General features: G+C 44.5%; 1 protein-coding gene across 10 annotated transcripts in view; it reads left to right on the top strand.

Moving 5' to 3' along the window:
* HECTD4 (HECT domain E3 ubiquitin protein ligase 4) overlaps positions 1-12,457 on the top strand; it is a 189,407-nt gene that overhangs the window by 138,250 nt on the left and 38,700 nt on the right. For all 10 annotated transcript variants that reach the window (XM_027043892.2, XM_053206225.1, XM_027043891.2 and 7 more), the window contains 7 exons: positions 5,577-5,680; positions 7,495-7,656; positions 7,770-7,918; positions 8,193-8,272; positions 10,055-10,218; positions 10,845-11,082; positions 12,042-12,178. In XM_027043892.2, coding sequence (XP_026899693.1) covers positions 5,577-5,680; positions 7,495-7,656; positions 7,770-7,918; positions 8,193-8,272; positions 10,055-10,218; positions 10,845-11,082; positions 12,042-12,178 — 1,034 coding nt within the window. The remainder of the gene's footprint in view (positions 1-5,576; positions 5,681-7,494; positions 7,657-7,769; positions 7,919-8,192; positions 8,273-10,054; positions 10,219-10,844; positions 11,083-12,041; positions 12,179-12,457) is intronic.

Here is a 12,457-nt window from a genome sequence, read left to right as displayed (position 1 = left end):
ACGTGTGGTTTGTCCCCAGGGGTATAATTGGACTCTGCATGAAATTGTTCCCAGTTAGATTAGCGTCCTCCAGTGCTCTAGAGCTGGCCTTTTCATGAACTGTAACTAATAAATGAGCACCTTTAACTTCCATAATGGCTTTGGTTTTATCCTTCATGTCTGTGAGTCATTTTTATTATCCGTATTATTTACTATTTCTCATTTCTCTGTTGCTTTTTCAGACACTCCCTAATCTCTTTACTGTCCTTACATTTTTGTTTTTTTTCACGTGGCATCAATTTCTGTGGGTTGGTCTCTGCTCTCTTTATTCTGTATGTGTTTTACTCTTCAAATTTTCCTCCTTTTTTGAGGATAGTGCTGTGGAGCCAGTTAATAAACCTCAGAGAGACCCCGAGCATAAGAATAAGGACAGAAGGAAAGGAATTTGCTAGGCTTCTTAGGGGAAATTGCTTGTGACCAAATGTTTGCCCGTAACTTGGCTTTGTACTTGTGGTTGGGCCTTAGTTCCCTGCCTCTGCTTTTTAATATTCTAGCCTAGGTTGCATCGTAAGACATACATTAGTGATTTTTCAGCCAGCATATACTTGCTGAATAAATCAGTCACTTTTCTGTAGGACTCTCTGAGTATCCTTTTATACATTTTATAGAATAAGGGAGTTTTGATCTGTGAGATTAACTTCAGTACTTAATGTATAAGCTAAGAGTTGTCGTAATTTGGAGCAGTGGTCTCAAATGGTTTTAACAGTCACCCACCTAACCCATTTTCCCTAATGGAAAAGAACTCTGTTGTCACAAAGAGTTGGATAGAAATAGGTAGGAAGTACTTATTGCCACAAAAGAGACAACTGTGAGCTTATACACATCAATTTATATCCGAAAATGGTGTCTTATGTCAAATATAATTGTACTTAATAATTCATTTATTAGGTTACCAGAAAGAGCTCTGAGGTTTAAAGTACATATGAAAGTTTGCTGGCTTCTCAGTCCTTTACCCTTGAATAGTCAACAAACCTACCCTGCACCTGGGTTACTTTGGATTGTAGTTTAGATTACATCTGGGTTACAGTGGATTCTTCTAGCCCACAAGAGAGTCTTAGATTGTCCTTACAACAAATGCTGTTTAATAAATGATTCAAGATGGTGGGTAGAAGGGAAAGAATTCTTCAATTTTTATTTTTTAACGTATCAAGATTTTTTATTTTGTGTATGAAAATGTCATGTGAAATTTATACACACTATCTGAATCTTTCAAATGAAAAAAATTTTTTTTCAATGAATTTCTTCCAGTATTTTACTTCATCTGGAATGAAGCAGAAGATTTGGCCATTGTCATGTTGACTTACCCCATCTTAATTTTATAGCTTCTCTAATCCAAGGAAAAGAATACCTAATTCCATTTGGTCTCAGATAGCACTATGCTACAGAGCTTTTTCCCATGAAGAAATATTTCTGTGAAGTTAACTGGATCCCTTGGTTGAAATAGCATAGGAAACCTATTGATACTGAAGAAAAAGCATATAGAAACCCCTAAATTCCCACCTTTTATTCTTGCAGAAGCCAGAACTTCTCAGGTTCAGGTATGTTTCCTTCTCCCTACCTTGTTAAATCTACACATTCCCTGAGCCAGAGGTTCCCCTCAGACTCTGAAACCTCATAGGAATCCCTGGGAAGCAGGTTTAAAATGCTTCCCAAGCTCCACCCAAAAGTCAGAATCATCAGTTGAAGGTGACCCTGGGCAGTTGTGATGGGAGGGGCCCCCGACCTGCTCTAAGCTTTGCCTGACCCACCTTCAATTTTGTGGCTTCTGCTTGTGGGCATTCCCTCCCTTGCTATCCAGGCCTCTCAGCTCTTTCTCTTGGAGGGACCCCCAGCCTCATGAATACCCCACATTTAAAACCAGTCATTATTTCCTCTAGAGTCAGCTCTCCTTTCTGACTTCCCAGTTTTAGGTCATACTCAGACTATTTTTGAGGCTCAGATAGGGAGTCAAATATGACAGAGCCCTCCTTCCTATCCTTCCATAGCCAATCAGTTGCCATGTTCTCTTCTTCCTTTGAAATGCTCCTGAGATTTAGCCCTTTCCTCCCCATTTCCATTACCAGCTTCATAAGCCAGGTGCTTTTTCTCTTGTGTTTAGACATGTGTGTTATTCTCCCAACTTTTACTGCTTGCATCTTGCCTTTCCACGTCACAGTTAGCTTCCTGAAGGCCTGCTTTGAGTGGCCCTCAAGAGCATGGAGCCGTCGCCGAGAGGCTGGCTTTCCTGAGCATAGTTACCACTGTGAAGTTGTCACTTACAGATTGGAATGAGTTCACAGCCAGTTCTGGCTGTTACTTGTTACTCCGGCTGTAGTACAGTCAGTCTTGCCTTTCCTGAATATGAAGTGTAGAAACTTTTTATTCTCACGGTAGATAGCGTAAAAACTCCTCTCATGTTAAGCCCATCTTATGGTAGATGTGCCTCACCCCCGCCAGGTAGTGCCATTCTTCCCCCTAAGAATTGCTTTTCCCTTACCTGATAGGATTCTAGCCATCATCCTTGAAATATCTGCCCGACACTGGTTACTGCTTTATTGTAAGGACATTGTTGCCCACGTCACTCCCTCGATCATCTGGTATTTTGTATATAAATTTTCTTGGAATAAATTTTTAATTTGAACAATAATCAGAAAGTGTTTATCAAAGTTAGCTGGGCTCTTTATGACTAGTATACATATGTAACGGACTTCATGAACCTTGTAACTGAATGGTTTCCTCTTTGATTTGTCCCCTGGGAAGCATAGGCCTGAACGTGTGTCCCACTCCAGGTGTAAAGAAAGGACAGGGGCCACACACCCCATGGCCTGGCCTCGCTTCTTCCTCCACTTTAAATCTGTTTGGTCTTTGTCTCCTCTTTCCTGTTGCCTTCTAATCCATGTCATTGGGTCGCATTAGGTGCCAAGTGTCTGTCCGTGAGGTATAAGTCAATAAATTTCTCACCAATATCCTAAACAACCTCTGTGCTTTAACTTCCATTGGACTACTTTTTTTAAGGGGGGAAGAGCGCAAGGGGGTGAGTGGCAGAAAGGGGGGGGTGCGGGGACAGAGGATGGGAACCGGGCTCTGTGCTCACATGCTGACAGCAGTGAGCCTGATGTGGGACTCAAACTCACGAACAGTGAGATCATGACCTGAGCTAAAGTCGGATGCTTGACTGACTGAGCCACTCAGGTGCCCCTGGACTACTTTTTATTTCTCCTAGGACCTCTTTTTTTTTTTTTTTTTTTTTAAATGAGGTATAAATCACATACCATACAATTTACCATTTTGAAGTGTTAGTGTATTCACAGAGCTGTGTCTTCATCACTATCTATTTCCAGAACTTTTTCATCCTCCCACATACAAACTCTTTGCCAATGAAACAGTAACTCCCCTTTTTCCCCTCCCCCGGCTCCTGATAATCTCTAATCTACCTTCTGTCTCTATGGATTTACATCTTCTGGGTATTTCACATCAGTGGAATCGTACAATATTTGTCCTTTTTTGGTCCAATTTCCTTCACTTAGCATAATGTTTTCAGGGTTCATCCATGTTGTAGCAGATCTCAGAGGTTCATTGCTTTTTATGGCTGAATCCCATTCCATTATGCATAGACCTCATTGATGAATTTACGAATACTTGTGTTTGTACTTTTTGGCGATTATGAGTAATGCTGCTGTAAATATGTATATACAAGAATTTATGTGGATGTATGTTTTTAGTTCCCTTGGGCCTATATAGGGGTAGAATTGCTGGGTGATATAGTAATCCTGCATTTAACTTTTGAGGAACTGCTTTCTATTTTGAGGAATTGTTTTCCACAGTGGCTGCGCCATTTTCCATTGCCAACAGCATCGTATGGGGGTCCTAGTTACTCCATACCCTCACCAACTTTGGGGTTACCTGTCTTTTTGATTAGAGTTCGCCTAGCGGGTGTGGTCTGTTTGAATCCTTTGCCCATTTTAAGTGGGTTGTCATTTTGTTGTTAAGTTGTAAGAGTTCTTTACAATTTTAGCTCTGTTAGTTCCTGATCAGATATAATAACATCAATCTTTTCTCCCATTCTGTGGGTTGTCTTGTCACTTCGTCGGTAGTGTCCTTTGAAACACACAAGTTTTTCATTTCAGTGAAGTCCACTTTATCTCATTTTTCTTTTGTTGCTTGTGCTTTTGGTGTCCTATCTCAGAAGCCGTGGCCTAATCCAAAGTTGAAGATTTACACCAATATTTTCTTCTTAGAGTTTTACAGTTTTAGCTGTAAGGTTTTTTCAGGTCTTTGATCCATTTTCGCGTTAATTTTTGTGTGTCGAACGAGGTACTCCTAAGACCTCTGACTCCTGACTCTCCACGACCATTTCCCATATTGCCAGACCACCTGGAATTTCCTTCCTTCTCTGCTTATTGAAACCCTGTCTTTTCTAAGACCGAACTTAATGCTGTCTTTATGAAGCCATCTTGGGTCCTGGAATGAAGTGATCACCCCCTCCTCCCTGCCTGTGTTTGTGCTTAGATCATATCACATACTGCAGCCTTGGACCGTGTTCGTTCTTGTATGTGTAAATGCATGCACACATTTCCTCTGTCCTCCCAGAATGGGAGCTTTGGTTCATGTATCTTTGTATTCTCCAGCATCAGCACTGTGCCTTGCCCATAGATGTTAAATAGATATTAGGTTTTTATTTTTTTTTTTTTAAGTTTATTGATTTTGAGAGACAGTGCTAGTGCGGGAGGGAGAGTGAGAGAATCCCAAGCAGCCTCTGCACCATCAGTGCAGAGCCGGATGCAGGGCTTGAACTTGTGAACCGTGAGCTCGTGACCTGAGCTGACATTGGATGCTTAGCCACCTGAGCCACCCGGGTGCCTCAGATACTAGATTTTTCATTATTTTTTTTTTTTTTATTTTTTTTACGTTTTTATTTATTTTTGATAGGCAGAGAGAGAGAGAGAGAGAGAGAGCACAAGTGGGGGAGGGGCAGAGAGAGAGGGAGACACAGAATTGGAAGCAGGCTCCAGGCTCTGAGCTGTCAGCACCGAGCCCGACACGGGCCTCGAACTCACAAACCGTGAGATCGTGACCTGAGCCGAAGTCGGACGCTTAACCGACTGAGCCACCCAGGTGCCCGATACTAGATTTTTTTTTAAAAATAATTTCAATAATGGGAATAGAACTTCCATTTATTGCGTGTTCGCCCGGCCCTTTAGCCGGGGACTTGGCTAAAGGCTCCACTTGTGTCACTTCATTTCATCTTCGTGACAACCTTGTGAGGCACAGGTGCCATTGTTAACCCCCATTATCAGAAGTGAGATGGTACATATCTGAGTGATGAAGCCAGATTCTGGATCCAGGCAGCTCAACTTCAGAGCACGTGCACTTTGGCCACGTTGCTGTGCTACTGAGCTGTGTGTGGTAGACAGAGCTGTCTCAGGATATTTGCTCTTCTGTAAGAATTTTGAGTGATCTCGGAAGCCGCTTGTCACCTTAGCCCTACTCCAGAAGGGTTGGCACTGTCTTGGGGGTTGTGGGACTTATTTTCACGTATGTGGTGGATTTCCCTCCAGGAGAGCGACTGGCAGTTGTGGAGGTACAGTGTGAACGGCTGCGGATGCTCTACCGGGACTGCGCTCGGCCCCCACCCCCTCCACTGCAGGCCGACCGGAGACAGGTGAGCCCCGTGCCGTGCGAGGCCACAGCGCACCGCGTTAAAGGATGCCGACCGGCACGTTAGTAACCTTTAGAACGAGCGTTCACAAAGCCCTTTGGAGGGACGCACTCCGTGATGACGTGCTGTCATCTTTGAATGTCCGAGCACATTGATTTGACATCCTGAGTATTGAAAGATGGTGGCAAAGGAGCAGAACTCCATTTGTAAATAGTTTCTTAAGGTATCAGTAACAGAAGAAAAGCTTTTTTCAAAACTTTAGTTATATAGTCTGTCTTACAGAGGATTAAGCATATGTATGTAGAGAGAGGCTGAGAGGTGATTAAAAAGCAAAAGTGGTGAAGTGTTGAGAGTTGATACCTCTGTGAATGTTCTTAGCTTATTCGTAATAGCCCCAAAGTGGAAACAACCCAAACGTTTATCACCTGATGAACGAAGATGCCTTCCTCGTGTATGCATATCGGGTGTATCCGATGGAATGTTATTCAGCCTTGAAAAGTAATGAAGTAGTAACACATGCCACAATGGGAAGAAACCTGAAATCATGCCAAGCCAAAGAAGCCAGCCACAAAAGACCATGTGCTACAGGATGTCCTGTGTATGAAGTGTCCAGAACAGGCAGATCTAGAGACAGCAGATGGGCGATGCCAGGGGCTGTGGGGGAAGGGGTACGAGGAGCGACTGCTAGTGGCTGGGGGCTTTAGGGGGACAGAAACACTAAAAAGTTGATGGCGGTGATGGTTGCTCAACTCCAGTAGACTAGAAACCACTGAATCGTATGTACACTTTAAACAGGTGAATTGTATGTTACGTGATTTATATCTCGAAAAGTCAGTGCATCTAGGTAAGAGTGTACAAAAATTGCTGTTGTGATTTTTCTGTAGATTTGAAATTATTTCAAAATAAAAAATTAGAAACATATAGAAGACAAAGTGTCCCCTGAAATCTCAACATCTGGTTAACATTGTCACGATAGCCACGTGATGTGTCACCTGTACTTTTTCATGACCACGGGGCTGTGCTGCGCATGCCGTCTTACCGTCTAACTTTTCTCCCTCAGCAACTCCATAGTCCAGCATACACTTGTGCCTCAGTTTCCCCACGCAGGCTTTTCTTGTTGCCCTGCATTGTCTCTAGTTTCCACCACAGTGATTTGATGAATGACACTGGAGCTCATCACTGTGTGCATCTTTCAGCCCTTTCCTTAGGATAAAAACAAAACTCACAGGTTAAAAAAATGTGCTTTTGTCAACAGAGTAGCATGAAGTTTAGGATGAGATATATTAAAAGTTACGAAAGAAAAAGACAATTTTTTCAAAAAAAGCAAATGTAATATTACTTCTTGGCTTTGAGCTGAATAGTAAATCACAGGGATAAAAATTGTGACCACTGATGGTCTGCAGCTTGGTGTGTAATCGCACAAGCAGGAAGACAGGGCAGGGGTGAGGGCCTGCACGCGTCTGTGGAAGGAGAAGGAGAGATGTAGGAATGAAAACCTCGTTTTTCATCACAGAAGCGATATCCTGAAGGGAATTAAAAATGGCATTATAAGCCTAGAAGGAGAAGAGAGGTAAGTTTCAGAGTGAACCATTAAAGAGCTACAAGAGTGATGGTTTCTAGAGAACAGCGCTGGGCATAGCAATGGAGACTGCCTTTGTTTTTAAATAAAGAGAAGTTTTCCTTTGGAAAAACAAGCTACGTTCTTAAAAGATGTACCTATATTATAATGCCACTAAGATAAAAACTTTTCTTCTTTGAGGGGGTACAAAGATTTGTGTTTGCAGTTGTATTGAATGAGACGCTTTCCCCCGTCACAGCCCAAAGAGATCACTTGGAGCCCCTCGAGAGTGTTCCCGCCTGTCCGAGCCTGCATGTTCTCATCACGCCTGACTTCTGTCACCTTCCTGGCTGACCCCAGCGCTGGGGGCGGTCTGCCCCGGGGCACATTTATCTATGCCACCTCACCACTGCCAGTGCAGGTGAGAAGTCACACGGTCTCTCACCTCTTTCCTTCATATTTGAAAGAAAAAGTAAGTTCCAGGAACCCAGGTTGAGCCCTCTGATTGCCTGCCTGCTTCTGGTGTTTCCTCAGGCCCCATCTTTTTACTGGGAAATTGAAATTGTTTCCTATGGAGATACTGATGACGACACGGGACCAATAGTTTCCTTTGGCTTTGCCACAGAAGCAGAGAAACGAGATGGGGCTTGGACCAATCCAGTGGGGACTTGTCTTTTCCATAAGTAAGTGGCTACTATTGCTGTTACTTAAAAAAAAAAAAAAAAATAGTGGGTGTGGGTGTTTAATACTGAAATAATATCCTTGTAATCTCAGTCTCCAAAAGTGTATAAAATACCAGTTGGAAATATATTCAAATTGAGGGAAAGAGAATAGCTCTTAGGAGTTCTCTTTGAATTACTCTGATGCCACCGAAGCCCCTGGGCCCGTTCGTGACTCAACTGCCTCTGTGTTGGCCAGGGAGCCTTGTCTTTGACTTTCCTTTGCTCTCTTTCATAGCAACGGGCGAGCGGTGCACTACAATGGCTCCAGTTTATTGCAGTGGAAGAGCGTGCGCTTGGATGTGACTCTCTCTCCTGGTGAGCGAAGCAGGAGCCTTTTTTTTTTTTTTTTTTTTTTTACACTGCGTATTTCTGCTATTCCCTGGTTTTGTCTAAATAGGTTGAAAGTAAATTAATTTAGCAACTGGACAGTTGGTTAGTGAAAGCCACGTACTTGTCATTGCTGTCTGCTAGTGTGTGCCCAACCGCTCATTTCGTGAGGCCGTTTTCATTGAGAAGCCTCCACCTGGTGAGGCAGGAGTCACATCCACTTTTCATTCGTGTCCATCTGTCCATCGTTGGAACCATCTGAGGTTTTGCTTCCTTGTCAGCTTTTCATTGACGTGCAGATAAATAGGCTAAAAAAATAAAAAAGGAGAGAGCTCTACCACTAGCCCTGAGGCACTTGGAAAATGCACTATCGGTAGATAACGTGCTGTAGACTTTGTTCCCGGGAGCCTAACGTCAGGTCCCGCTTCGGCAAATCTGCCCGGATGTTTCGGTTACGTAGTCGATTCAATTAAAAAAAAAAAGATTTTCCTCTTCTTTTTAGCCACCATATAAGTCACTTGCTCTGTGTGGATGAATTGGGATCAATCCTGCCTGATCCAGCAGAGGAACAAAATGTAGGCACCGTCCTCTTGCCGTTAGGAGCCCCCCAAACAGGGGCATCAAGGTGGCCCAGTCAGTTAAGCGTCTGACTTTGGCTCAAGTCATGATCCCACGGTTCATGGGTTGGAGCCTGCTTCAGATTCTGTGTCTCCATCTCTCTCTGCCCTTCCCCTGCTTGTGCTCTGTCTCTCCTTCCCTCCCCCCCTTTCAAAAATAAACAAACACTTGGAAAAAAGAAGCCCCAGATGTGTTGGCTACATAGTTTCAGACAGTGCATCTTAGTATCAATGAAGCCAAAATCACTGTACGTGGTCGATGGTCTGGGCTGCTCAGATGGGGAAGAGTAAGTCACTCCATCCACCAGTATACCCCCAGTATAGCTGACTGGGGGTACTTTTGCCATCACTTAACTTGGGGAGCTGATTGTTAAGTTGCACCTTCCAGGGGGCGTAGCACTTTCGGGTATGGTCAAGTTACGACTGGGAGATAACTTCCGGGCAGTTACTTGTCTCTTTCTGGAGCAGACCTCTGACATTTCAACTGAGTATTTAAGTGTTTTAAGCACCAAGGAGGGTTTGGGGAGAACGTGGGAGCAATAGATAGTCAGGATTTGTATTTGTCACTGTCATTTGTTTTGTTGGGTCCTATTTTAGTTGTTGAGAACTTTTGGACTTGGACCTCATGTAAACATGCTACCTTCTCAGAGAAATATGTCTGGGTAGGAATCGAGAATTCACTTTTTTACAACAAAATCTCAACTGGGTGCCTGGGTGGCTCAGTAGGTTAAGCGTCTGTTTATATTTTTAAGACCATATCTAAATCTTTCACAAATTCACTTTATGCCATAAGTAATTCTCTATGTGTCAGTAGAAGAAAACTTACATTCCTCTGTTTAAAAAAAAAAAAAAAATCGTACCAAATGCTTTCCCTTTTTGTCTTGGCTACCAGGAAAATAAAAGCTGAATTTAATATGTAATTGTGGGAATTGATTTAGACACTAGGTATTTCTTCTGAATAGTTTTGACTTCTCCTTTTAAAATTATTTCTGTTGTGTTACTTTATATTAAGTACAATATGTAACTCCGTGCCTTTTTCAGTTGTAACTAATGGCATAAACAAAGCTAGTCCGAGATCGTGTGGCCTGATCACCCTTTATTTATAATCAGTAAAAGGGAAAACGAGATGTTTCCTTCCTGTTCTCTGCCATAGGTGATGTGGCAGGAATTGGCTGGGAGAGAACCGAGGGGACGCCACCTCCTCCGGGGCAGCCAGCCAAGGGCCGGGTGTATTTCACATACTGCGGGCAGCGCCTGTCCCCGTATCTCGAAGACGTCTCTGGTGGGATGTGGCCTGTGGTTCACATTCAGAAGAAGGCAGGTTCTCTTACTGGGAAGGAAAACAAGTTCTCCTTAGTAATTTGGACCATGCTCCATCACACCGGGGAGGGCAATCTCCTTGACGGAATCCACCATTCAGTTGCTATCTCATCCAGAGGCACCCTCCCAGACACCCCCCATAGTAATGTTGAGTCTGGCACCCCGCGGCCAGTCAAGCTGACGATTAAATTAACCATCACAGTACGATTGCACATCGTAGACTTAGGGAGCAAATGTGACCCTGAAGAAGCAATGCCTGAGCCAGGTCTAGGCTATTAACTGGTCTTAACTTGGCAAAGTTGGAGGGAAACAATGTCCCCAGTGAAGGGAGCAGCTTGTGCGGTGGCATCAGACGGAAGGGAAGAGTGCTGGGAACAGGAAAGGTCGCTGTCTGAGTAGCAACGAGTGGGAGAGTGAGGTGTGGGAGGGCGGGCGCACCGGCCTGGGCAGAGCTTGGTCTCCGCTCCAGTGCACGTGGTCACACTGGCCCCTCTGCCTCGCCCCACATGCTCTCCCAGAGCCGGGGCCATTCTTCTGATGACCTTCACCTTGGAGTGTTAAATAAATAAAATAAGTCAACAACCCTAGCTCCTTTCAAATCCTTTATTTGACCTCCTTCCCAGAACACCAAGACTCGCGCTAACTTTGGCTCCCGCCCATTTGCCTACGCGGAAGGGCAGGCCCACCGCAACGCCGCAGACCTGTGCACCGATCTGGCAGAAGAGATCAGCGCGAACTTTGAGGCCCTGCCCTTTGCCATGGCATCTGACAGTGACAACGACGCTGGCACCAGTATTGCATCAGACCCCGGCACTCACGGGCCGCCGTGCCGCATTGCTGCTGTGGCCACTGCTCAGCAACGTAAGCCGTCTCCTCCCAGGGCCCCACTGCTTCCTGGGAGTACAGATGCTGCTAATTCATAAATTCTCACTTGGGCAAGTTCTGGTGCCCGTCGCATATGGGGCGATGGGCCCAGTGACATAAAATGGGGAGCAGGAGCAGCATGGGAGACTAGAAAGCACATTCCCACATACGGGAAGCCTGCCATGACTCAGTGCTGGCAGAATATTTGCCACCTGGAAACGCAAGCCTGAAAGATTGTCCACTTTTTGTAAGACAGCTAAAAACCCTAGAATTTTAGGGGTGCCTGGGTGGCTCAGTTAGTAGTCTGACTTTGACTCAGGTCATGATCTCACAGTTTGAGTTCGATCCCCGCGTCTGGCTCTCTGCTATCGGTACAAGCCCACTTTGGATCCTTTGTCCCCTTCTCTCTCTGCCCCTCCTCCTCTCTTTCCTCTCTCTTTCTGTCTCTCAAAAATAAACATTAAAAAACCTCAGAATTTTATTTGAAATCTTTTATCTTTTGTTTTAAAACTGAGGCCATCAAAGACTAAGAAAACACTAATTGTGGAATCTATGTGGTGGGTATTAGATGTGCACTAAAAAACTTTCCTGATTATTTGAAAAACTTCATAATCAAATAAAACCGAGCTTCCTGAACTAAAGGTATCTGCAGACTGTATCTGGCCCTTGGGATACGGGTTTGCAAACTGCTTTAAGACTGTTTACTTCTTTCTCATGATGAAGAACTTTCCAAATTCTTCTCCGAATTGAATGAATTATACCCATAAAAACGATCTTAGGATTCAGGATAACGATACATGATTTGTTATTCCTTGGCTTTGTGTTTTGAAATCCCTCCCCAGTGCTGGGAGTCCTTCATGCAAATGAAGATACTGTGGTTTGTCTGAGGGGCAGAAGTTCGTGATTTTTCCAGCCTGCTCTTCCTCAGAATTCACTGTCACTGTGCTCTGTTACAGAATACGATAGTGACACTTCCTGTCATTATAAAGTAGAACTCAGCTATGAGAATTTCATCACCTCTGGCCCAGACCCCCACCCGCCTCCCATTGCGGATGATGAAAGTGATGATGAGGACGATGACGACGTCCCACAGGTGCGAGGCCCGTGGCCCTTGACCAGGACAGGCCGCTGGGAACGATTTTGATGTGAGGGTACAAGGCCGGAGCGGTTACACTTCCCGCTGCGTCCCTGTGTTTGAGCAGTGGCTCTGGAGCATTCACCTTGCAAACCACGTATCGGTAGCGAAGCCTTTTGGGCTCGTTTGCCCGGGACTCCTCTGGGTGTGGGAGGAATGAGGTACCTTGATGCCGCAGTGAGGTCGGGGATCGCGTGATGCTCATTAGGCTTTAGAGGGAAGGGAAGGGCTTGCCGC

The sequence above is a fragment of the Acinonyx jubatus genome, chromosome D3 (assembly GCF_027475565.1).
Source record: "Acinonyx jubatus isolate Ajub_Pintada_27869175 chromosome D3, VMU_Ajub_asm_v1.0, whole genome shotgun sequence".
NCBI lineage: Eukaryota > Metazoa > Chordata > Mammalia > Carnivora > Felidae > Acinonyx > Acinonyx jubatus.
This window is presented reverse-complemented; position numbering and strand designations above follow the sequence as displayed.